Raw genomic sequence first — 25,355 nt, 5'->3', positions numbered from 1 at the left:
CAGATCAAGGAGGATAAGCAGATAGGAGTGGCCTTTCAATTTTGCTGTAAGTAGGTCATGGGTACCCTTAATGATTGCTGTCTCTGTAGTGTGATGGGGCGAAATCCAGATTGCAGTGGGTCAGGGAGGGAGTTTAATGTGAGGAAAAGGGATAGACGTGGATATACTAGCTTTTAAGAAGCTTTGAGGCAAGAGGGAGTAGGGAAATAGGGCAGTAGTTGGATGGGGAGGTTGGATCGGGAGAAGGTTTTTTGAGGATAGGTGTGACCAGTGCATGTTTTAGAGAAGAGGGAAATATACCGGTGCTGAGGGAGAGGTTGAAAAGTTGTGTGAGTATAGGGGTAAGGGTAGAAGAGAGCTATTTTCTCTCTATCTTACCTTATCCCGCTGCATACACTAACGCTGACAAGTGAGTCATTGTCATCCTTCACATGACCCTGATAATAGCAATGGTCCTGCAAAAAAGAAACACTTTTAATGCTTTATACTCATTTATAAAATGTGTTGCCTTGTTCAATCTTATTTGCTTGTTAAACCATTCATTGTATTGACTGCTTTAATTTGTATTTTGTACATTTAATTTTACTGTTTTAACCAAATTTGTATAGCATTTTCATAGATATTATTTTTACTGGATATGACTGCCAGACTTAAAACAGAACAATGATTCTATTTTTATCATGTTTATTTGACAACACATAGGGCTCTAATTTATCATTGTCCGGATAACCAAGGTTACCAAATGGGGAAGCTAACCACCCATGATCTCGTTAATATTCAGTATAATGCTGTTAGCATTCATTTCATGCAACACTGCCCCCTGCTTTCACGCAACCAGTTATGCAAAAGCAGGGGGCTGTAAATCAGTCTGGTGGATCAGTCCAGGGTGATTTTAAACTGCCAGCTCAGAGGTGATAGAGGGGTTAACAAACATTGGCCTTAAAGGGAAAGTAAAGTCATAATTAGACATTCATGATTTAGACAGAGCATACAATTTTAAACAATTTTCCAATGTATTTCTATTATTTAAATTGCTTCCTTTTATTGTTAACATTTGCTGAAAGATTTATCTAGAAAAGCTCAGGAGCAGCAAAAAACCTAGATACATATATATACCCATTGTCATTTGCTTACCCATGTTTTGATTTAGAAACCTACCAGAAGTGCTTTGCTGCTTCTTCAACAACTGATACCAAGTTGTGGTCAGAAAACAAAGTACAAAATTTAAAAAATTTTTTGCAATATATATATATATATATATATATTAAAATGTTTGCAGCAGCTGTGGGCATGTCCGGGCAGTGGCCATGACGCATTATCAGGAGCTCCTGGAGAACACTATATAATCCGCCGGATATCACCTAGGTTTAAACAGTGTCCTACATAACCTAAGCCTAATCTTACCATGGTGTAATCAGTGGAGCTGACTGATCTCAAGAATGCTGTGTTTATGACCCCCTAGGACTAATCTAGATTGTCGAGGCTCCAGTCGGCAGCCTATATGTGAGACCTTGACACCCCCCAGTAACTCTGTGTAGAGCGGACGTGGATAGCCTGGTATTCCAGCACCCCATTCGCTTACCTTCACAAGGATTTACCTAGTACTACTTTTCACAAGAGGGGTGATCAAACTTTTGATCTGAGGGCCATGGAAGCACTAGATAAATGGGAGATGGATATCCTGTTGTTGTTGCTTCAGAATCATTTCCAGAGCCTAGACGAGTGACTCGCTGAGGCTTTCAACACTCTTTAAGAGGTATGGGCAATCTCTAGTAGTTTATTTTACCTGTTAATGACCATATTATAATTTATAATACTTTTCCTTTTAACATGAGGTCCCTAATTATGATACCCCACCTAGACATGAGCCATGAGAAAACTTCCTATACTAGTCAGACAAGAGTACTCCTCTATAGCAAGCTCCTATGTGTAAGATTTGATAAACATTTTGCACATCTTCTGTAAGGCTTAGCTTCTACCTAATATTAATACATTTGTCTTTCTATTGAGATAAAGACAATGGTGCAGTAAATACTGAGCGTGTTCAAATTATTAGAGTTCAGTATAATGCTATATTATTTTATCTAGGGGGTCAATTCTCCAACTAGGCACTTGATTATTTATAGTGTATACTGGCCATTGCCAATACCCTATGGGCTAGATTACGAGTGACACGCTATCATTTGCGCTCAAGCAATATCAAGGTTTTACCCCAATTGCATTCAAGTTAAATTCCGCTCCGTTTACAAGTTGAAATTAAATACGAATGAAAGAGGATTGAAATGACAAATTCCAGAGTGAATTATTCAGATGCAAATAAAAGTTAAATCTAATACCTAAGCAAAATTCATATATACAAAATACTAGTTAATCTAATGGTAAAGGAAGATAAAAAATTAATTAATTAATAATATTGGTACATAAAAATGATATACCGTATACACAAATAAATAAATAATTAATGATAAAATATATGGGAGTGTACCTGTAAATAATAACCAAAAGTTATACTTAAAAAACTTTAAAAGCTAATATTGACAAAATAGGTACCAATTAACATCCATGTGATGGCATAACAGAGTGAAAACAACCCAAAAGAGAACAAAAGTGAAAATAAATATAAAAATAAATAAAACAGTAATACAAGCGATGTAATTTCAATATGTATAAATATCTTGCAAATCAATCTATAATAAGAATATAGGAGTCCAAAAAACTGATGTTAGAAAGTGCTATTAGAAGATGCTGCTGTTATAAAGCATATTCATCATCTATGATCCAACAACGTTTTCTATAGCGAGATTCTCCAGAAGCAAATATATGCAGATGATCAACTGTGCAGATGTCTCTTTCCCAAAATGTTAATGGATGGGTACTCACCAGATTTCACCTCAATCGTATGAGGTAAGGGTATAGCCAGCACCGGAACTCGTCTGTGTTTGGTGGAGCCTGAGAGGCAACTCGTGATATATCTCTTTTTCTGCTTCTCCTTTTGTCACCAGAGAGACAAGGTGATTTGTCTGTATTGCTCCGATGTTGATTATATATTAATAAAACAAAAAGGAACACCAATAGTGTAATTCTGGATTTATTAGAAGTAACACACACACATCAAAGGATCCGTTGTAAATATGCTTACTAGAAATGCGCTCAACGAATGAGGTATGAAGCGAGTAAAACATAGTGTATTGACACAAATGATACAAATGCTTCAGAGTATTGGCAAACTACCAGGACCGGGTAGCCCGTATATGACTGCCTTACGCGTTTCAAAGTTTATCTCCGTGGGAGTACTTCTTCGTCAGAGGCTAATAGGAAAAACACCGGTCCTGGACGTTGTTTTTAAAGGTTAAAATAAGTGGGCGTGTGGTCCTGGTAGAAGCCGATTGGAGAAACAGTGGGAGTTGGACCTCTAGTGATAACCAATTGCAGACAAGGTGACTCGGAGCACAGCCCGTTACTAAATATGCCTAGATGCTCCGGGGTGAGTTACATATATGACGTAGGATTATGGGCTATGTGGTATACCTCCTGGAATGTGGCTGTGGCCTTCAATACATAGGGCGCACAAAAAGACCCTATAAAAAACGCCTTTTTGAGCATATTGATAACATTGAAACAGGCTTTGAAGGCCACAGCCTATCCAAACACTATAAAAGGAAACATGATAAAAATCCACAGGGCCTTATGGGCACTATTCTAGAACAAGTGAAAATTAGTGAAAGGGGAGGAAATAGGTTTCTGACTCTGAGAAAGAGGGAAACCTATTGTATTCACTGTCTGGACACACTACACCCCAAGGATTAAATAAATATATCAATGTGTCTGCTTTTCTAATTTGTAAAATGAACTTTCTTAAATTATGAAAGTAAAGGGAAGAGTTTTCTTCCTTTTTCTCCATTTTACACACTTCTCTCTTTCCTCTCTTTTCTCCTCTTATTTCATATTCTCTATATATATCTACAGACATAATACACTTGGTATGTTCTTTGCATGTAGTCTTTTACTTGAAAAAACAATGTCATGCATATATACATAGTGTAATAGCATTTTTATGCTAAAAAATATTTAGACTTCCCCTAACAACTACATTATTATGAATTTTTATACCTACCTTTGACCTATGCGTATGAATTAGTGCAGGTTTTTATTATGTATTTTTTTTATAAATCATTATATATTAATGTTATATATTATATTAATTTATACTATTAACTACTAATAATTTTTTTAATGTCAGGCAGGAATTTTTGACACTGATATATATATATATATATATATATATATATATATACATGCACATATATGTTTTAGGATATTTAAATATCAATTCTAGGTTTTAACTGTTTAGGACTGATACCACATATCATTTTGCTTTCATTTTATTGTCCTAACTATTGTTGTTGTATTATCTCACTCATTTTGTTAGACGATCACATTTGGGAGTGTCTTTTAACTTCGACTTTGATGTTACTTTATTAATATGCATCATCTAGTAGTAATCCGTTATTGCAGACTTCTAGTTAAATCATCTAGTTTCCATTTAATCATATTCTGTAACTATAGCCCATAATCCTATATCATATATGTAACTCACCCCGGAGCATCTAGGCATATTTAGTAACGGGCCATGCTCCGAGTCACCTTGTCTGCAATTGGTTATCACTAGAGGTCCAACTCCCACTGGTCCTCCAATCGGCTTCTACCAGGACTACACGCCCACTTATTTTAACCTTTAAAAACAACGTCCAGGACCAACGTTTTTACTATTAGCCTCTGACGAAGAAGTACTCCCACGGAGATAAACTTTGAAACGCGTAAGGCAGTCATATACGGGCTACCCGGTCCTGGTAGTTTGCCAATACTCTGAAGCATTTATATCATTTGTGTCAATACACTACGTTTTACTCGCTTCATACCTCATTTGTTGAGGGCATTTCTAGTAAGCATATTTACAACTAATCCTTTGATGTGTGTGTGTTACTTCTAATAAATTCAGAATTACACTGTTGGTGTTCCTTTTTGTTTTATTAATATATAATCAACATCGGAGCAATACAGACAAATCACCTTGTCTCTCTGGTGACAAAAGGAGAAGCAGAAAAAGAGATATATCACGAGTTGCCTCTCAGGCTCCACCAAACACAGACGAGTTCCGGTGCTGGCTATACCCTTACCTCATACGATTGAGGTGAAATCTGGTGAGTACCCATCCATTAACATTTTGGGAAAGAGACATCTGCACAGTTGATCATCTGCATATATTTGCTTCTGGAGAATTTCGCTATAGAAAACGTTGTTGGATCATAGATGATGAATATGCTTTATAACAGCAGCATCTTCTAATAGCACTTTCTAACATCAGTTTTTTTGGACTCCTATATTCTTATTATAGACTGATTTGGGAGATATTTATATATATTGAAATTACATTACTTGTATTACTGTTGTTTTATTTATTTTTATATTTATTTTCACTTTTGTTCTGTTTTGGGTTGTTTTCACTCTGTTATGCCATCACATGGATGTTAATTGGTATCTATTTTGTCAATATTAGCTTTTAAAGTTTTTTTAAGTATAACTTTTGGTTACTATTTACAGGTACACTCCCATATATTTTATCATTAATTATTTATTTATTTGTGTATACGGTATATCATTTTTATGTACCAATATTATTAATTAATTAATTTTTTATCTTCCTTTACCATTAGATTAACTAGTATTTTGTATATATGAATTTTTCTTAAGTATTAGATTTAACTTGTATTTGCATCTGAATAATTCACTCAGGATTTTGTCATTTCAATCCTCTTTCATTCGTTTAATATCAATACTATCTTTCTACAGTTTCAACTTTCACTGTAGTGTAGCGTCACCTGGTACTCTTAGGTGATCATAGACAGCAGGTTTTATGCGCTTTCATCACAAATTTCTTGCTTTCTCATTTTCTGTCTATTGGAAGTTCAATAGGGATATTACTTACTTTTTGTGACTTAGCTGCACTAACCTCTTTTAGCTACTTTTTATTATTATTTGTCTGATAAATACAGCCAAATTTTTAGCCCTTGAGTATACAGTTGAGGAAGTCTTGTCTGCACACTCTTTTTTGGGCAAGCCGTAGCGAAGTCCCTGAGTTTTTGCTCTGGTTCTCTTGTTTTTATTATATAATTATATATATATATATATATATATATATATATATATATATATATATATATATATATATATATACGTATTTGTATACTGTATAAATCTATACCTATATATAATAATTTCTAGTAAAGAAAGAGAGAAAGAGAATGGCACTACTAAATGGTGATGACCCTATAAAAAGAATACATTTCTATAATGCTATAGCGTAAGGGTAAGGTGCTGTACACAAAGTAAGTATGCAAAGGGTTAGTGGCAACACCAGTTACTAAAGGTATGTACATAATAGCACTCTTCACCATCATATTCCACTATAAAGCTAAATCTAATTGTTTCTGTTTCAGAAACAAAAATGTTACACATTTGACAAGTGGATTTACTTATATATGAGAATGTATTAAAATAAAAATAAAACTTTATTAGTAAAATCAGTGTGAGAACCAAGATGATTAGCACCAGGTTATTTAGGTGCTGTAATGTGTATTAATTGTTGATGGGCACAATATAGGTAACCCGCTTACGCATATTCAGTATTATCACTTTATTAATGATATTTATGCAAGAGGGTGTAACCTAAATATGAAGGTAAAGTAGAGTTAATAGTTGAATTGCAAACATCATGGATATTTCATAGGCAAAAACCCCCACTCAGAGTGTTTGAAAATCCGTAGTATAATTGGGGGGCAAATGTTTGTCTAAATTCCCCAAATTTGGTATTATCAAAATATAGTATATACACCTTCACATATAATCAGTCACTAAATTTTTAATTAAATAGCTGCATATATAGACACACGATTCCTCCATAAAAGTAGCTATGAAGTATTCGCTACTATCAAATCAACACTTTTAAATAATTGTGACAATTGTGTATCTAGTCAATATAAATACAGAGGAATCAGTGATATAGTTATAAGCTTATGTATATATTTATGTACATTATGTGACTTCAATGTGAAAATCAGGTAATGAGTAGGGAAGAGATTAGAGTTGAATATCTCTGCTGCCCTAGCAATTAAATAAGTATTTGCAAGCTGCTCTTTATCCAATTGCGTGTCTGTGAATATTAAGTCTATAATAGACCCACTATATGAAATGCCAAGGGTAATAAACAGACAATATTTTATAAATTCAATCAGTCAATTTAATATACTACTACTAGGTAGTGCTAATTTTATGTGGCCCAATTATAAAGCCGAGTTAAATTCAGGCACACCGGTAGATCAATTAAATTATGTTATTCAAATGCCCACTTTAATTATTGCCATGCATATTAGCCCCCAACATAGTACATTCCTTGTGCTATCTAAATTGGTCCCACATGTTAAAAAAACGAGGATCCTAAACTCCTCTGGCAAATTTCCTAACATGTTTAGCAAATTAACGCTTTTAAAACATAATCATGTATGTATATATATATATATATATTTGGCAAAAATCCATCAGATATATATTTAAATATCTCTTTAAGAATAAATAGAACATATTCTGCTTATTTGCAGAACATTAGATTATGAAATATGCAATATTATCTTCTTTTAAATAACTGTGATTGTGTTTGCATGACTTGTGGGTGTCAACCTTTTCAGCACCATTGAAGTCTACAGGGAAATGGAATTTTGCGTTCACGACTTCTCAAAATCTATTTTTTACAGCTACTTTGCAAACACGAGATCGCAAACTTTTTACTTTCAACTCATAATACGAGCGTGAATCTACAAGCGCAAAAAACATACTTCTAGAGGTTTGAGCGCAAAATACAGCTCTACTCGTAATCAAGTCCTATATGTATAGGGTCTCCTGCACTCAAGTAACATTTTTTAAATTTACTTTATGAGGTCCCTCATAATTTATTATTAACCTTACCTATAATTATTTACTGATGTTTTCTTGCTATTAATAAGCAGTTAAAGGAATCTGTTCTCACTTACAGCTTATTTAAATAATTGTATAAGGATCTTTTCATGAGTCAAAAAAGCGGGCTCTAGACCTATCCTAATCCTTCCATTATGATGGGAAACGTCTAATATAGGTCCATATGTGGCCTACTGAGTATCTGGAGGTAATGGAACCTAAACAATTATAAAGGTTTTGCAGCTGTTAGGCACAGCTATGTTTTTTTTTTTTCTTTTTTACTATACAGATACTCGTCGACTTACGACCGCGTTACGTTCTGACCTTCCGGTCGTAAGACGATTTGGACGTAAGTCGGACAAAATATATGGCATGTAAATAATATGGTCTATTGTGTGATGTGTTGGGCTGACATTTCATGATTAATAATAACAATAACACCAGAGTTGTTTTAAATTAAATTCCTTTACTAATACAGTATCATCACAGTATGAATAATAAAATAACCTTTACTGTACTGTACCTGTACTGTGCAAATAATAACATAATATTTACTGTGCAAATACAGTACTATTACTGTACTGTACCTATACTGTACTGTAATAAAATAACATTTTTTTTTGTACTCTACCTGTAGTACTATGCAAATAATAACATAACATTTTAACATTTAACATAACATTTTAACATTTACTGTACCTGTACAGTAGTTTGCAGGAACTTTAACACTTACAGTATTTTAGTTTAAATTTTTTAGAAAAGTAACTGAACTTAAATTTTTCTTTTACTGTACTTTTACAGTTATGTCATCAGAGTTACAGTATTATCATCTTGGTGAGTTGAGGCTGGAGGGGTTTCAGATGCAGTGTTCTTTTCAAAAAACATGCTGAGCTTTGTTTGACGCGTTTGTTTCTTTTTCTCCTCATAGATTTCACGATAGCCACGCACAGCTTCCTGAATTTGACGGTCAACCTTGTTAAATCTTTCAACATTCTGGTCCATGTTTTCAAAACAGGAGACAGCTTTATTTAGCAATGTAAAGCCTTCAGCCAACCCCTTTGCAGTGAATTTCTTCTCTGGCTCTTCTTCTTCTTTGTCTTCTTCCTCTCTCCTATTTTCCTCTGCAACTCTCTCTGCTTCCAGTTCTATTAGATCTTCATTTGAAAGTTCTTTTGACTCATAATCTAACAGCTCTTCTACATCTTCCACTTCACATTCCAATTCAAGATTGTTTGCAAGTCTTACAATGTTTTCTCGAATTTCATCAAGCTCTTCCTCTGTTTCAAATCTCTCAAATCTGGTCACATATCGTTTTAGGCACTTCTTCCAAATTCCATTCATGCACTTTTCTGTTACATCCTCCCACGCTGCTGCAATATTTTTTATGCACTGAAGAATGTTATAACTTTTCCAAAAATCACGCAATGTTATGTCATCATCAGCATCTGTAGCAGCTATGGCTTGGGCGAATGTAGATCTGAGGTAGTATGCTTTAAACGTGGCAATTGCCCCTTGGTCCATAGGTTGAATGAGTGGTGTTGTGTTAGGTGGCATATAAACCACTTTTACATCAGGATTAAGGTCACCCAGGTGTGGTGGATGTCCAGGTGCGTTGTCTAAAATCATTAAAATTTTGAACGGGATTACTTTCCCTAAGCAATATTCACGAACTTGGGGAATGAAACAGTTAACAAACCAGTCTGTGAACAATGCCTGAGTCATCCACGATTTAGCATTTGACCGGTAATACACAGGCAGCGTGTGCTTATTAATGTTTTTAAATGCACGTGGGTTTTCTGAGCGATAGATAAGAAATGGCTTAAGCTTAAAACCAACAACGTTTCCTCCAAGTAACAAGCTTACACGATCTTTGAATGCTTTAAAACCTGGCATGGTTTTGGATTCTTGGTGAATGTATGTGCGCTCAGGCATCCGTTTCCAGAACAGACCCGTTTCATCAACGTTGAATATTTGTTCAGGTAAATACCCTCCCTCTTGGATTAATTCATCCAAAGTGTCAATGAACTTTGCAGCGGCTTCTGAATCTGCACTTGCTGCTTCTCCTGAAACCCGCACATTATGCAGACTGAATCTTCTTCTAAAACGTTTAAACCATCCAGTGCTTGCCTGGAAATTCTCTTTGTAATCCTCACCAGCTTTCTCCTTTAAAGTCTCAAACAAACTTTTAGCCTTCATCTGAATTGTTAGAAGGCTTATGGGTGTACGTTTTTGTATTTGATCTTCTATCCACAACATTAATAATTTCTCCATTTCATGAATGGGCCCTTGACGTTGTTTTGTTATTATTGTTGATTTCATTGGTGCGGAACCTTTTACAGCTTCACGTATGCGTTCCTTGTCCTTAATGATTGTGGAAACTGTGGAATGCGACAGTTTTATATCACGGGCAATCGCATTCACTTTTTTACCTTCGTCATACTGCTTTATTACTTTCATTTTTAACTCCAAATCAAGAGCTTTCCTCTTCTTTGTAGCCTCTTTGCCACTACACGGTACCGGCCTTTTGGACTGCGACATGGTCAGACCCATACAAAGGCTGCTGCTTACAGTCACTTCTCATCACACACAAGCACCGCCTTTGCGCACACAAGCAGTCTTGCTGATGGTCGTAAGTACCGCCTTTGCGACCGATGGTCGTAAGTACCGCCTTTGCGCACACAAGCACTGCCTTGCCCCTTTACGCACATACGCAAATAAGCATCACCCTCAGCGCGACCGATGGACGCAAGTACCGCCTTTGCGACCGATGGTCGTAAGTACCGCCTTTGCGACCGGTACCGCCTTTGCGCACGTATCGCCTCTTCAGTGCGACCGATAGTCGTAAGTACGGATGGCCGTAAGTCGCATAGGTCGTAAGTCGACGAGTATCTGTACATACATTATATTTTTTTTGTCATCTTGTTCAAAACTGTGTAATGTTCCTGCAAGTGTCCTAGTGCGGACATCAATCATATAACGTTGTTGTTTGTGAACTTTTATAAAATGTATCTGCCATTGTCTCATGGCCATATACTGCTTGATGTCTGTACAATATTTTTGAAACCTGAATTTAAAAAAAAAAAATGTTTGCAACTAAATTTCTTAAAATTGAGAGTGCACTTTCCTGTGTCATTCCCTGTTATGAACTGTATGATAATATAGTATTGTTTCTTCTACACACAGCTCACTTATTTTCTATGTTCCCTAAGAAGCTGTAACACTTGCATAGAGCAACCTACTCATCTAGCAGGCACCACTTGCTGTGGCAGTACAAGCTGTGCACAGTATATGCTGTACACCATAGAAGGCAGCAGTTTTCTGCCTAACTTTAGCAGAAATAACTAATATGGGAAAGTTAGTTTAGGGAGATAAAACAACTTGTCAGGGAGCAGTGAAGTAATGTAAGTTTCAGCTGCCCTCACTGAAGAAACTAGTTTGTTGCCAAGGTAACCCAGACTGTGCAGGAATTGTAATCAACTACAGAGCACATCTATCAGGGCAGGGAGGCAGCTTCTGCTTCATTATTTTAAGTCCCTTCACTTTATTTCTGCTAATGTAAACAGAAAACTGTTTTCTTCATTGCTTTGTGCAGTATACTCTGCACAGCTAGTACTATTACAGACAGTGGCTAATTAACCCCTTCACTACTGGGACTTTCAGAGAAAAACTACTGGAGAATGTTAAGCATTTTTGCTGTCACTCCATTTAAACATAAATAGAGCATAGCTTTTTTTTTACCTGTCAAAACTATATATATATATGTGTGTGTGTGTAAGTAGACAACCCAAGGTATTGATCTAGCCCTATTTTGGTATATTTCATGCCACCAACCATTTCACTGCCAAATGCGATCATAGAAAATAAAACTAATATTATTTACATACTGCTTGTGCAATCATGCCACAAATGACTGTAAAAGCTCCTCTGGGATCCCCTTTGTTCAGAAATTGCAGACATACATGACTTTGTCATTGCTTTTTGGTAATTAGAATGCTGCTAATTGCAGCAGCGCACCACACTTATATTATTCCCTGCAGTGAAGGGGTTAATCAGTTAGCTTATAAGGTTAATTTTACTTTCCCACCCCCTGATCCCTACCTGATCCTTCCCAAACAGCTCTCTTCCCCTCCTCACTGGTCACCACCATCTAGGTACTGACAGACAGCCTGCCAATATGAAGGTTTAAGGCATTTTAAAAAATATATATATTTTTTTCTATTTTCTGAAGTATAGGATTCTACCTTACCCTTCAACCTCCCTGATCCCACCCAAACAGCTCTCTAACCCTTCCCCTATAACTAGTGTCTGCCATCTTAGGTACTGGCATCTGTCTGCCAGTACCTATAAAATATCTAAATACAGGTGGCCCTCGGTTTACGCAGGTTCAATTTGCGCTATTTCAGAATAACAACCTTTTTTTCAGTCATGTGACAGACGGAAAAACATTGGAAAGCAGTGAACTAATTAAAATAGCCAGTAGGTGGAGCTGTCCGCTTGTGTTGCAGCAAAGTAATGCAAGCTTAGCAGACTGAAAATGATCTGTGTACACAGAGCAGACCAGACCTATCAAGCAACAAGATCTAGCAGCCACTTCCCTTTTATCTTCCTGTCCAGCTGCTTGAGGTGAGGGTGCCTAACTGCCTATTAATCACTGCAGATTGAAATGCATAGAATAGGTGCAGACCCAATATTATCTAACATGCTAACAATGCAGAGAACTGTTTGCAGAAAAATGCAAGTAAAAAAACGTTTTTGTTCATTAATCTTAGTTTGATGATGATACAATATGTTGCGTAATTATTTTATTAGTTGATGTTTAGCAAATGTTTTCCTTCATTAAACTTAGTTTGATGTTGATACAATCTATATTATTAGGTTTATAATGCTGTTTAGCATTTAAAGTCTTCATTTCAAAGCTTTAAAAATAATGTATTTGATGTTACTTATGACAATTTTGAGAGGGGCCTGGAACCTAACTCCCTCACTTCCTATTGACTTACATTATAAACTGGGTTTTAATTTACAACATTTTCAATTTACAACCATTCCTTCTGGAACCTAACCCCGGCGTAAACTGAGGGCTACCTGTATATATTTTCTTTTTTTTTTTTTTTTTAATTCTGTAGTGTAGTGGTCCTTCCCCATGATATAATTATTTAGGGACTCCCCACCCCAACTTTTTTTCTGTAGTGTAGCTCCCCATCCCACTTCCTCCCCTTCCCTCCACTGCTGGACCGCCCACACGGCTACCGGATTCCCTTCCATACCTCCTGCTGGCACCAGCAGATGATTGTTACAGATGATGACACACACAGTGTCACCGTCTGTAGCAATCTGGCACCTGCCTTCATATGGACCTGGAGCACCAATCGTGCTACGGTTCCATATCCATGCAGATGCCTGGAGCTCAGGAACTCCAGCTCTTGGCTGTAACTTAACAGCAGCTCCAACGTATATATATATATGTTGTATGGTACGATAAGCAAAGTACTGCACAACGTATATATACATTATATTGGCTTAAGGGGTTAAGGTAATCAGACGTCCAGATTTTTCATGAGCAGTCTCAAATTTGGGAAGTCTGTCCTTAATTTTTCAGGTGTCCCGGATTGTATTGGATTTGTTTTGAGTGTTGCCCTACTTATTTACAAACGATGGTTCAAAATGAGTGCTACTTATTTAGGCCTAGATTACGAGTGGGGCACAAAATTGTGCTTTTGCGAGTGCAATATTTGCGCGCCACTCAGTCATATCAGGGCATGTAAATGTGCGCTGGTAATACAAGTTAGGCGCAATGCGAACGCAACCTCATGTTTACATTGCCTGGAAGCCTTGCACTCATGAGAGCGCCTTTCTATGGGCTCCAATGGGAGCCTCATTCTTATGCCGTGAGACACAGCAAAGCACCTAGGGCAGTGCAGGGGACAATTTGCGCAGTACTGGGCAGCAAAATAGAAATATATATGTATTTGCGTATATGCATATATATTTATGTGTTTATATGTGTATATACACATAGTCACGCATTAATATATATGTACTGTATATAAGCATATACATATATATTTACAGTAAAAACACAGTTCCCATAGACCGCAATATAAAGGCACTTCCAGTGCCGTTTTTTAATAACACCCCACATCACCTCACTAATGCTAATATTTTTATGTAATATTAAACTACTGTACTCTTTATTTGGGGGGCAATTGGGGCAACTTTTTTTTAGTTAACCAGAGATCTGACCTCTGGTTAATTGAGCTAAACACAAAGAGTGCAGATTGGTGAACAGTTCAAACCATTAGCTCACCAAAAAAAAATTACTTTTCAAGTGAGCGGCCAGAGTGGTAGACTTGAATTTCAATGCTACATTAAAAAGTAAATAATAGCACATCTGCATTACAGCTGATTAATTATGCTCCATCTAAAATAACGCTAACATTCCAGATCTCTTTATACAAAGGGGAAAGATTACCATCAGTTTAAGTATCTACACACTTTTTGTGTTCTTAATTATCCATTTGTTTTTACTAAATTCTACATCTGGTGTATTATGCAGTAATCTGGCCAATGGTTCTTTACTCTGTAACCCTATGAAAACTAGATTGTTAGTGTTATGATCTCTAGATTGTAAAACCTGCGTTACCTTATTGTCAGAGATGATTGTTATTGGTGCACCATTTGGGAGGTAGTGAGTCTCTGAGTAACTATCAGATACCAAATCTCTGTGGGAAACAAAAAAAATATGTCTTTGTCAATATTACAGAATGTATCTGTAAAAGGATATTATTTTCTTTCAGTGCTAATTTGCATATTTATGTAAAATAAAAAAAAACTTATTTTCCAGTTTTTCTGATGACAGCCCTGTAGTATACACAAGATTAGAATATATACATCTTATATGGTCATTTACAAAGACAAAGCATAATCAAGTGTAAAAAATAGGAAAACTCAAATTTTATTTTCCAATGTGAAGAGACATTCTAGTGTAAAACAAACCACTATTTTGATACAATATTTTTTTTTAACAAATTCCTTTCTTTTACTATGGGTTTAACTCTGTATAATGTAATACATTGTAAAGAAATAAATGTGTTAAAAAATAAAATATTGTAATAATATAGAGCAATTTCTTAAAATATAAAGGCGCCTCTCTTCTCCAAATGCTGTATCCAAGGACAATGAAAAAAGGAAACAGTATATTACTTCTTAATTTAATCATAATGGGTTACAATCTGCATTCAACTAAGTAAAGAGGGCAAATTTAATTTAAAAATGTCTATTTGAACCTGACAAAATTAAAAACTTGTTATAAAAAAAATTAGCCCATTTATAATTTATCCAGGTATACACCTTGTGTAAACCCTCTTGAGTGTGTTACCTTGTCCTTTGCTTTCCCAGGTTTAAATGAACTCCTGCACTGATTTAAGCAGTTAGTGTGTAGCATATAGGATGATAAGACAAACTGTACTATACTTTAGCATGATATATGAACCCCAGTGTCATTGGGTGCAGCAGAAAAGCACAGTTTAATTTTCAGAGGTAAATTACAGGAAAAGTAATTAAAGTGCAATTAATAATAAAAATATTTTCTACTATGTGGGACTTTTAATTCTAATAATCTACATAAGTGAAAAAGTAGTATGTTATACAATAAATATTTCATATTTCACTTACTCTGTCTTTTCAAGATGTAAAATCAAAGTCTTTCCATTCAACTGCAATTCATATTGCACAACATCTGCATAATTGCTCTTTGAAGACCGAGACAAAGAAAATGGAAAGAAAAAAAATAAATAAAAATGGTGATGTGGTTGGATGCTTAGCCTGTGCTTTTTCTTACAGTCTAGGAAAAACGTGTTTGATACCTTTATTTTTATGATAGCCACACAAAACAGGAAAATAATATTTACTCCCAAGTAAAGTACCACAAGATGAAAAACGGACATAAGCAAAAATGTCTTAAAAAAAACAACTAAAACATAATATTATGAGACATTTGTGTTTATGCATGTTTCTCCACCATCAAGACTTGTTTGAAGAGAATATTAAGCATGTGTGTTTTTTTTGTTGTTGTTAAGAATTTGTGTTTTTTTTACATGTAATCCCACGTATGTTTTTTATTTAATGTAATATCCGCGTGGGGTCATCTACATAGGAGAAACTACACAAAGGGTGAGGGACAGAATTGTCCAGCAAAAGTAATCTATTAGGAGGAATGATCATGAGGCGCCAGTGGCCCAACATTTTTTGTCTGCTGAATATTCTATCTCTCAGCTAAGATTCCAAATAATTGAACATATCCCACCTATGAGTCAGGTTGGGAATAGGGAACTATTTTTGAAATATATACGTGAAGCCTTTTGGATATACAATTTAGACTCCCTATACCCAAGGGGATGAATAGGGAGATTGATTGGAACTTGTTTCCAATATACATGACTACGTGGGAGTATTGAGGAGAAATAATACCCCTTAAAGTGAAGTAAGGGTTAAAATGGGGTTGTCTATATTACCTGGCAGATTATTTAAAGGTGTGTGTTATAGGATATCTATACATGACATGACTAAGGGCTTGGTGCCCAAAATGTTGTCTTTGTAAATTCTTCCAGTTTTGGAATAAGGTTTCAAATGTTTTATATAGTGCTGCTGATTTTGTATTTCTCATTACACCTGAAGAAGAGACATGGTTCTTGAACATATTGTGGTTACTGTTTGGCCAGAAAGATAACTGTTGGGAGACATAAGTTCTTATTGCAGGAAAAATGTTGTATTGTATTTAAATGGTAGGAAGTACCTGTGTATCCCTCTTGTGCTGGACATGAAGTTTTCTTGGAAAGACCACCTGATGAAATGCTAAAAGAGAAATACATAATAATATAAATAAAAAAGCCAAACTTATTTTTGGAGACTGTGAATCAAAAAATATAATGGTTCATAAAGACCCATTTATTACAATATGGGTCAGAGAGTTGCATAGATTGTTAAAAAGCTAAAGTGACGTGAAGTTGAACACAAAATGTAATTTGTCCTTAAAACATTTAGGGCTAGATTACGAGTGGAGCGCAAACGGTTGTGCCCGAGTGATATTGCAGGTTTTTTGCTCATCGAGTTTACCACTCATATTAAGAGTTGAAAGTACACGTGATCGCTTGAGCGCAAATGATTTATACTAGAATGATTAACGTGACTTTTTCTTCCATGATTTAGACAGAGCATTCAATTTTAAACAACTTTTTAATTTAGTTATATTACCAAATTTGCTTCAGACATTTGGTGGCCGATTTATCAAATGCCGGGCAGACAGGATTCATGGAAGAGAATCGTGTCATACGCTGTCAGCATTTAACATTCCACAAGCATTTCGGTGAAATGCTTGTGTAATGCTGCCCCCTGCACATTCGTGGCCAATTGGCCGCAATCATCAGCTGCTTCTTAACTTAAGTTTCCGGCGAGCTGGAAACATCGGGGGTAGATTGCAGCATCCGCTGCTTGGTAAATCTACCACATAATATCTTTTGTTGAAGGAGCAGCAATGAGAGCTAGCTGAACACATTGGGTGAGCCAGTGACAAGAGGCATATGTGTGCAGTCACCAATAAGCAGCTAACTCCCAGAAGCACATTGCTGAACCTGAGCCTACTTAGGTGTGCTCTTCAGCAAAGGACACAAATAGAGCCAAGCAAATGTGATATAGAAGTAAAGTGAAACATTGCTTAAATTGTATGCTCTAGCTGAATCATGAGTTTCATTAACTTTAAGTTCTAAAATTACACTTGGTTGATAACAAGCAAATGAATAAGCTATGGGTTTATAGGGATATGAAGGGATTACAAACACAATTGTCATTAACAAATTGATTAGGGACCTAAACATTTGTTATAAACAACCACAGTAGCCAGTCATAGGCAGCATTGATTCTATGATTTTGCTAATATAGATGATGAATTAAATACTGTCTGGTAAGTAGTACAAAAGCCTGTGAGGCTAATCCTGGGTAGTGAGAGAGGGACAAAAGGGTAAGGAATTGGGAACAGATTCCTAGTAGTTATTGTTGGACCACTAGTTTTATTTGCCCCTTTCTCTAGGGTCCTACACATTCATACCCTAAGGAGCCTTTGTGGAACATATCTGTTTTTCTTATGTGCCTGTGTGTTTATATATTGTATGTGAGCATGCTAATTTTAATTAATTACAACAATACTAAGGGGCCTATCTATCAAGCTCCGTATGGAGCTTGATGCCCCGTGTTTCTGGCGAGCCTGCAGGCTCGCCAGAAACAGCAGTTATGAAGCAGCGGTCACAAAGACCGCTGCTCAATAACCTGCCCGCCTGCTCTGAGCAGGCAGACAGACATCGCTGGAAATCAACCCGATCGAGTAAGATCGGGTTGATTGACACCCCCCTGCTGGCGGCCCATTGGCCGCGAGTCTGCAGGGGGCGGCGTTGCACCAGCAGCTCTTTTGAGCTGCTGGTGCAATGCTGAATACGGCGACCGTATTTCTCGCCGTATTCAGCGAGGTCTGGCGGACCTGATCCGCACTGTCGGATCAGGTCCGCCAGACTTTCTTAAATAGGGGCCTAAGGCTCCGATTCTAAAAAATTAGCTGGTCAAGATGTGGTTTTCCACACCAACACTTGCAGAGGCAGCCCCCATGGAATTCTATAAAAAAGGGTCTATACCCCATACAAATAATGAGAGCTCTCTGCTAGGTAAAAGTTCACAGTGTAGAGTGAAGCACAGAGGGGGAAACTGGCGTGTTTTAAAACATGAATATTATGCTTAATTCAAAACAAATTACACTGTTTTTAGTGCATTGTACCATAAATCTGCTGTAATTTTCATATGCATGTTTTCTTTTCAGAATAATTAGTGTTTTGAGTATTTTGGTGAAACCTTTTTAACTGGTAGGAAAAAGAAAACGGTAAGAACTGTAGTACGAAAATGTTTTAACACTGGGATTTGAAAGATAATTTCATATATGCCCATGGAACGCCCATGTTGCTGTGCCAGATTGGCCTACCAGGAGATTTCCCGGTGGGCTGCAGCACCTGGGGCTGGAAAGCCACAATTTAAAGGGGTGATTAATTGATGCAATTGGGTTGTAGGATTGATATATAGCATCATTCTAACATTTTTTTTTAATACAAAGTAATATACTTTAATTCTGAAAAAAATATTGGGGAAGGAGTGTCCCAGTAATTCCCTTTGGGAAAAATGGGGCATGTGCATTCTACCATCTCAACGGAACATAGGGCTGGTCTTCATATTTTCCAGTGTTGCTTTTTATTCCCAGTCCAGCCTGCCCATGTGTGCTAACAGTAGTGCGCAAGCAAAAAGGGGTTTATTGCGGCTCTTGGCACGTGTCAGAAGTAGCGCATGTATTACAAGTTGAAAGTAAATGGCTTCACTTGAGGGCAATTGAATTAGGATAGCACAACTTCAGAGCTCTGGTTAACTGTTGTGCAAGACAAAAACATGGCACAAAACACATCAAAAATACATTAAAAAGCACAGTAATACTCATAATAACACTGTCTAATAAAAATGGTTTAAAAAAAATATAAGGACTCTAAGGTATGAGGTTTAAAGTGTTAGAAAAAAAAGAACTGCAAAGGACTTTAACATAGAGATACATACATATACTGTACATATGTATATGTATGCTGGGCTTTTTTGTGGGGGTACTCATCAGTACTGAGTACCACCACCTCTGCCAATTTATAACAGGTAATATTTGTAATCATCATGTAAATACTCTAGTTTTCACAATAGGGGGCTGCAAAATACATTAAACGTAAATAATGTCCTTTTGATTTTCTCAGTTACTGTTATCAATAAATAAATGAGTAATGGCACCTTTTTTGAGTACTCTTAATCTAGCTCATATTATGGAATTAGGGCAAAAAAGATACTTAGTTTTTTCTAAATTGCAGAAACTGCAAAAAAGTTTTTTTGTCTAATTATAAATCAAAAACATGATAATTAGTTTGTGTCTTTTCTTTTATTCATGCTCTATTACGCATTATTTTTATCAAATCAATTCTTTTTGGTCATGCACACACACATTCCATTAAAAAACACTTAAACCAAGCAGATATATCATTTAAATAAACATAGATTGAGCAGTGTGTGTTATATTAAAGATCTATTCTGGTAATATGAGAGCTTTCTATTCAAGGGGCTTTTTCATTTATGATTAAATATTTTTTATTAAGTTTTAAGTGTGTCAAGTAACAAAAATAGACAAGAGTTAGCAAAACATATATGATATTTTGAAGATATTACAATGTCTTTTTCAGTGGAAATTTAGGATGTTACCTGTATGATGGCTGTAATTGTTACAACCCATTCAGAACAGATCACAAAAACAAAACTATAAATGTCCTACTGAGTACATATTTTTCATAGATGCAAATAACATAAAGTATGTTGACACAAATCTAAATTAAGTGGGAGAAGAAGAAAAAGAGGGAAAAGAGAAATGAAAAAAGAGAAGAGATGTCGCCTCGTTGTATCACTCATTAGGTGGTCTTCTGTGTAATTCTATTGAAAAAAGTTTCTGCTTCTAAGTTATATCCTGACCTCTAAAAAGTATACTATCCTCCATACCTAAGGTCATACCGATATATATAGGGGTAGATTTATCAAGCAGCGGATGCCGCAATCTACCCCTGAAGTTTCAGGTCCAGCTGAAACTTAAGTTAAGAAGCAGCGGTTGTAAGATCACTGCTCCTTAACTCATTCACCACCTCTGTGGTGGCGGACAGCAATCATCCCAATCAGGATGATTGACACCCCCGGCAAAGCGGCCGATTGGCCGCAAATTTGCACAGGGCGGCATTGCACAAGCATTTCACTAAATGCCGACAGTGATCATGTCCTCCCTACATTTGATAAATCTACCTCTAATTCTAAAAGTAATCTTCTAAAGGACCCGAGTTATTTGTTATCATGTAAAATCCAATAAAACCATATTCTGTAGTGTCTTGGAGCAATTCCGTCTGTTCTGAGATCTTATAAATGAGTGATATTATATCCACTATTTCCTCCCACGTGGGAGCTCTCTCCTTCCAGTGTCTTGCTATACAGAGTCTTGTAGCAGTGCATGTTAGTTTAATAAACTGGTTAATATGAGTGTTAAACGTATGGATTCTTTCATGTAATAAGGCTTGTGGGGCCGTTAGAGTTAAGGTCTTATTTAAAATTCTGCTTAGGTAGGCAAAGAATCTGTTCCAAATAGCAGCTATCTCTAGGCATTCCCACCACATATGTAGGTAGGTGCCTTTTGATCCACAGCCTCTGCAACACAGTGTAGAGTTGTTGGTTTTTGCATGTGAGGTAATAATAGGTGTGAGGTACCATCTAAATTAATAGTATTTCCCCTCATGCTTGCACTTATCTGTACTTTGTATGAGTGATATAAGATGTCATTCCACTTTTTAAGGTCATATTGAATCCTCAGATTCCTCTATCACCAGGTTACCAGGTTTGTCACTACTTTTGGCAGACTGAAGTGTCAGGTTTAACCATGTTATCACTTTCTTGGGCTTTTTCATTTAATAGTTTTAAAATATATAACTGGTTTTACATATATATTATACCACTAGGCACATATGGATATTACTACAATTATTTGTAACTTCTTGATATTAAAGTTTTCATAAATTATAAACTGCTCAGTAAGCTAATTAAAAAAAGGGTGACTCAACTCCTGTGCAAATTCTCCTGATATGCATTTCACATTAATGCTTCTTCAGAGGGGGTTTGCGCCGACAATAATACTGCATATTTATCTTCATACAAATCCTACCCTCTTGATTAGATTGGTATTTGTCCGAAGACGTTGCAAATTGTAGTTGTTATTGGTTATCAAAAAATATCATGTCGTAACAGCCAATATCTTTACAGATGACACATAGAGCTCACTGTACCAGAATAGACCTTTAATATTGGGCTTTATTCATTTAGCCACTGCTAGCTCTATGTTTATTTAAAGGATATACCTGCTCGGTTCGAGTGTTTCTAAAGGAATATGTGTGTGTGCATGAACAAAAACAATTGATTTTATAAAAATAATGCGTAATAGAGTATGAATAAAAGAAAAGACACAAACTAATTATCACTGCGCTTTCATATTTTTGTTTTATAATTAGTGATAGACAATTCTTTTTTTGCAGTTTCTGCAACTTAGAAAAACTAATTTTAATAATTGCTGACATCTATCCTTATTCTTACCCTCCAGCAACCCTGATAAAAACGGTGGCACAAGTTTTTGTGATGTATGGCTTTGCCATTGGCTAATGCAGTAATGCTTCTAAGTTTGTTAAGTGTTTGGAAATGCAGAAAAAGCTAAGTTTGGAAATAGGAAATCCAAATAGTTTGCTTCTCTCCATGATAAGATACTTTTCAAAGCTCTTGTTGTAGCTAGATTGGAATGGTGTGTAAAGAATAAGGCAATTTAATGGGAATGTTAGTTAGATTGTACTCAAGGTAATTTTGATTGTTTTTAAAGGTTTATTTGGTATTCCTAAGTGTAAAAAAAATACACACATATGACAGCACACACACAAATATATAGATAGATAGATAGATTTTCTAGAGATGTATTTATGCTCAAGAAATCATTTTTCTCCATAGGCTCTTTAGAATTTTTAATTTCTTATTTCATAATTTTTTAAAAAAAATGTTACATAAAAAAGCTACTTACCTAAAACCTGGAGGTTCAGTAGTCCAGCAAGAAGCAGCGCAGATCTCAGCATTATCATTGTAAATGTAGAAGGTTTCTTCTGAGTCTACAATTGCTACTGTGAACATCCCAGTTTTTATACCCATCACCTCACTTAAACAAACAATTTCAACAATACTATGAATCATAAAGGTTTGATTGTCCCAGAAAAAAATTACATTGTGTTTGTTTGCATATGTGTATATGAAGATTTCTATTTTATTTCTTGTGTGTTTTGGCAAAAAGGGTTGTTACTTTGGCTTGATGATAAGCACCATCTATGTCAATAATTTTGGTATCTAACAAAATGCTCATAGACATAAAGAGATTTATTTTAGTTATAAAAAATCTATGTTTAGTCATTGATAGTTTACCGTGAATTATTTTGCATGCTACCATTTTGCAAATGTAAGACGCATGTCGGTCTGAAATGCATTTAAGGGATAACATATAGGAGTTAATAAAAAAGACAGATGTGTGTTTGTTATAATGTTATTTTGGGGTAGGGCTGCATTTACCAATACATACATTGCTTCTTTACAGATTTAGGTCCTCTTCCTGCTATCAGTTCTTGTAGCATTACCACCCTCACATCCCTTGTTGTTTGACTCATGGACAGGATAGGATAGGAATAAATCAAACAACAAGGGATGTGAGGGTGTTAATAGGTCTCAGCTGTAGTAGGTCTACTTGAACTACCCCTTAAGTCCAAGTAGTAAGATGCTGCTGATTTTATTACAAGACCAGAGACTCATATTTTGCTTAATCCTTCTCTTTACTGCTCAGGACAGCATTTAAAAGTAATGGTAAAACAACATAATACATTAGAAATAAAACAGAGAACAAACTGCCAGAAAAATGGTGATCAATGAGATAACATTTTGAGTGGACAGTGACAAAAAAGACCAATCAGAGTCATTAACATATCCAAATAATGACCAATAAGATCCAAACTGTCCTCTTTCTTTTTGCTGCTCAAGAAGATAAGTATTCACAAAGTTTGCTCTGCAGTTTAATAAATATTTGTTAGTTTTCTATAATTTTTCTATATAGTTTTTCCCTTATATTTATTATTTAAATTTTCATTTTCCTTTCTATTATCTTTTCTTTATTTTTTTCTTTATTTTTAGTTTACATTTTTCTTTTGCGTTTTATTTTATGTTTTGTTTCCCCTCTTTTCGATTACTATTTTCGTTGGTTGTGTAAATTTTTTCCATTATCTTTCAGATATTTCTATATTCTAATATAATTTTTCCTTCACTGTTTCTTTTTCGTCCATTTTGGACGCTCACGCTCCCTTCTCACTTCCCTCTTTCCCACCGTTGCCTCCTTCCCGCCTTACCTTAAAGCTTAAGACCTCTGTATCTGTAACAACATTACTTTTAGCGTAGTTAACCACTCCTCCTTTCTCCATCTTCTTCCGACACTCAGCCCTGACGTACCTGACTTTTCTCCTCCCTCACGCAGTCTCACGGACATTGTCATTCATTTATTTGTTCTTATTTTGCAAAATTATTCTTATAAAATTTCCTTTATTGTAACAATTGTTTTTAAATATTTTAATTTTAAGTATATCTTTTTTCCTTTTGAAGCCAGTATACTCTGTTACCCTAGTGGTAACTCTCTTGACTGGGAACCTTAAGGTTAGAGGTTCATAACCCTAAAGAGCTAAATATTTTTGCTAACTTTTTTTTTTTTTTAATATTAACTTTTTATTGAGGATATACGAGGTGAAATACATGTTACAAACATTGCAATTTCAAGTGTACCAATCAGTAAGGTTTACAACAAAATCTACAGAAAGATTACACAATTAGGAGTTTATCATTGGTGAGGACAATAGATTCCATAACATCATGCGTCAGTACTTAGCAAGGAATTGTCTCACTTAGCATACAATTTTCTGTGTTTTTAGTGACTGAGCTTCATTGGTGGTTATAATATACCTCCTCCTCATTTAACTTTATAAATAATAACAAACAGAATCTTTTAGTATGAGTCCACTGTTGACAATAGTATGTCTTTTAGTGACACTGTTGTGGTCACCCCTCCGGCCTCGATGATGGTGGGGAAAGAAAAGAAAAAAAAAAAAAACACAGGAAAGCACCTTGTTATGTCTTAATCCCTCCCTCCCTTTCCATCGCCTATTTGTTGGTATAACAATCCCCATTCACCCCTCAGGGAGGCTGTTAGCATGAGTTCAGTATGAGCAAAGGGTGTCAAGATCCGCCTCTGGTTTTCAATACTCAGTGTAGCTATATAAACCCGCCATTTGTTCAAAAAGTGTTTTAGGCGCTTGTTAGTGTCCATCTTAGTGTCTATTTGTTCTATGAGAAGCTGCCTAAAGAGGCTGTGTCTAAACGTCACAAAGGAGGGCGCTGTTTTGTCAGTCCAGACCTTCAGTATAACTTTTCTTGCGACTAGTATTACTGTCGTTAGTAAGGGGTTCATTTTGGGGTTCTGCTCTCCCCAATTCAAAAAGCATACCTGTTCTATTCCAATTTCGACTCTGGTCAACAAGGTCTTGTTGATCCAATAAGCAATGCGTCCCCAAAACTGTCCAATCCTCGGACACATAAGAAAATAGTGAAGGAAATCAGGGTCCGTCAGTCTACATTTGCTA

At 35.8% G+C, this 25,355-nt stretch overlaps 1 protein-coding gene across 1 annotated transcript in view; it reads right to left on the bottom strand.

Moving 5' to 3' along the window:
- Window positions 1–22,839, bottom strand: part of LOC128664631 (zinc metalloproteinase-disintegrin-like VLAIP-A) — a 56,680-nt gene extending 33,841 nt beyond the window's left edge. Inside the window, exons 1-3 of the mRNA XM_053719446.1 lie at window positions 22,715–22,839; window positions 14,651–14,729; window positions 379–455 (exon numbers count right to left, since the gene is read on the bottom strand). Coding sequence (XP_053575421.1) covers window positions 379–455; window positions 14,651–14,729; window positions 22,715–22,839 — 281 coding nt within the window. The remainder of the gene's footprint in view (window positions 1–378; window positions 456–14,650; window positions 14,730–22,714) is intronic.
- Between the last annotated feature and the right edge of the window lie 2,516 nt (window positions 22,840–25,355).

This window comes from Bombina bombina, chromosome 6 (genome assembly GCF_027579735.1).
Source record: "Bombina bombina isolate aBomBom1 chromosome 6, aBomBom1.pri, whole genome shotgun sequence".
NCBI classification, from domain to species: Eukaryota; Metazoa; Chordata; class Amphibia; order Anura; family Bombinatoridae; genus Bombina; species Bombina bombina.
This window is presented reverse-complemented; position numbering and strand designations above follow the sequence as displayed.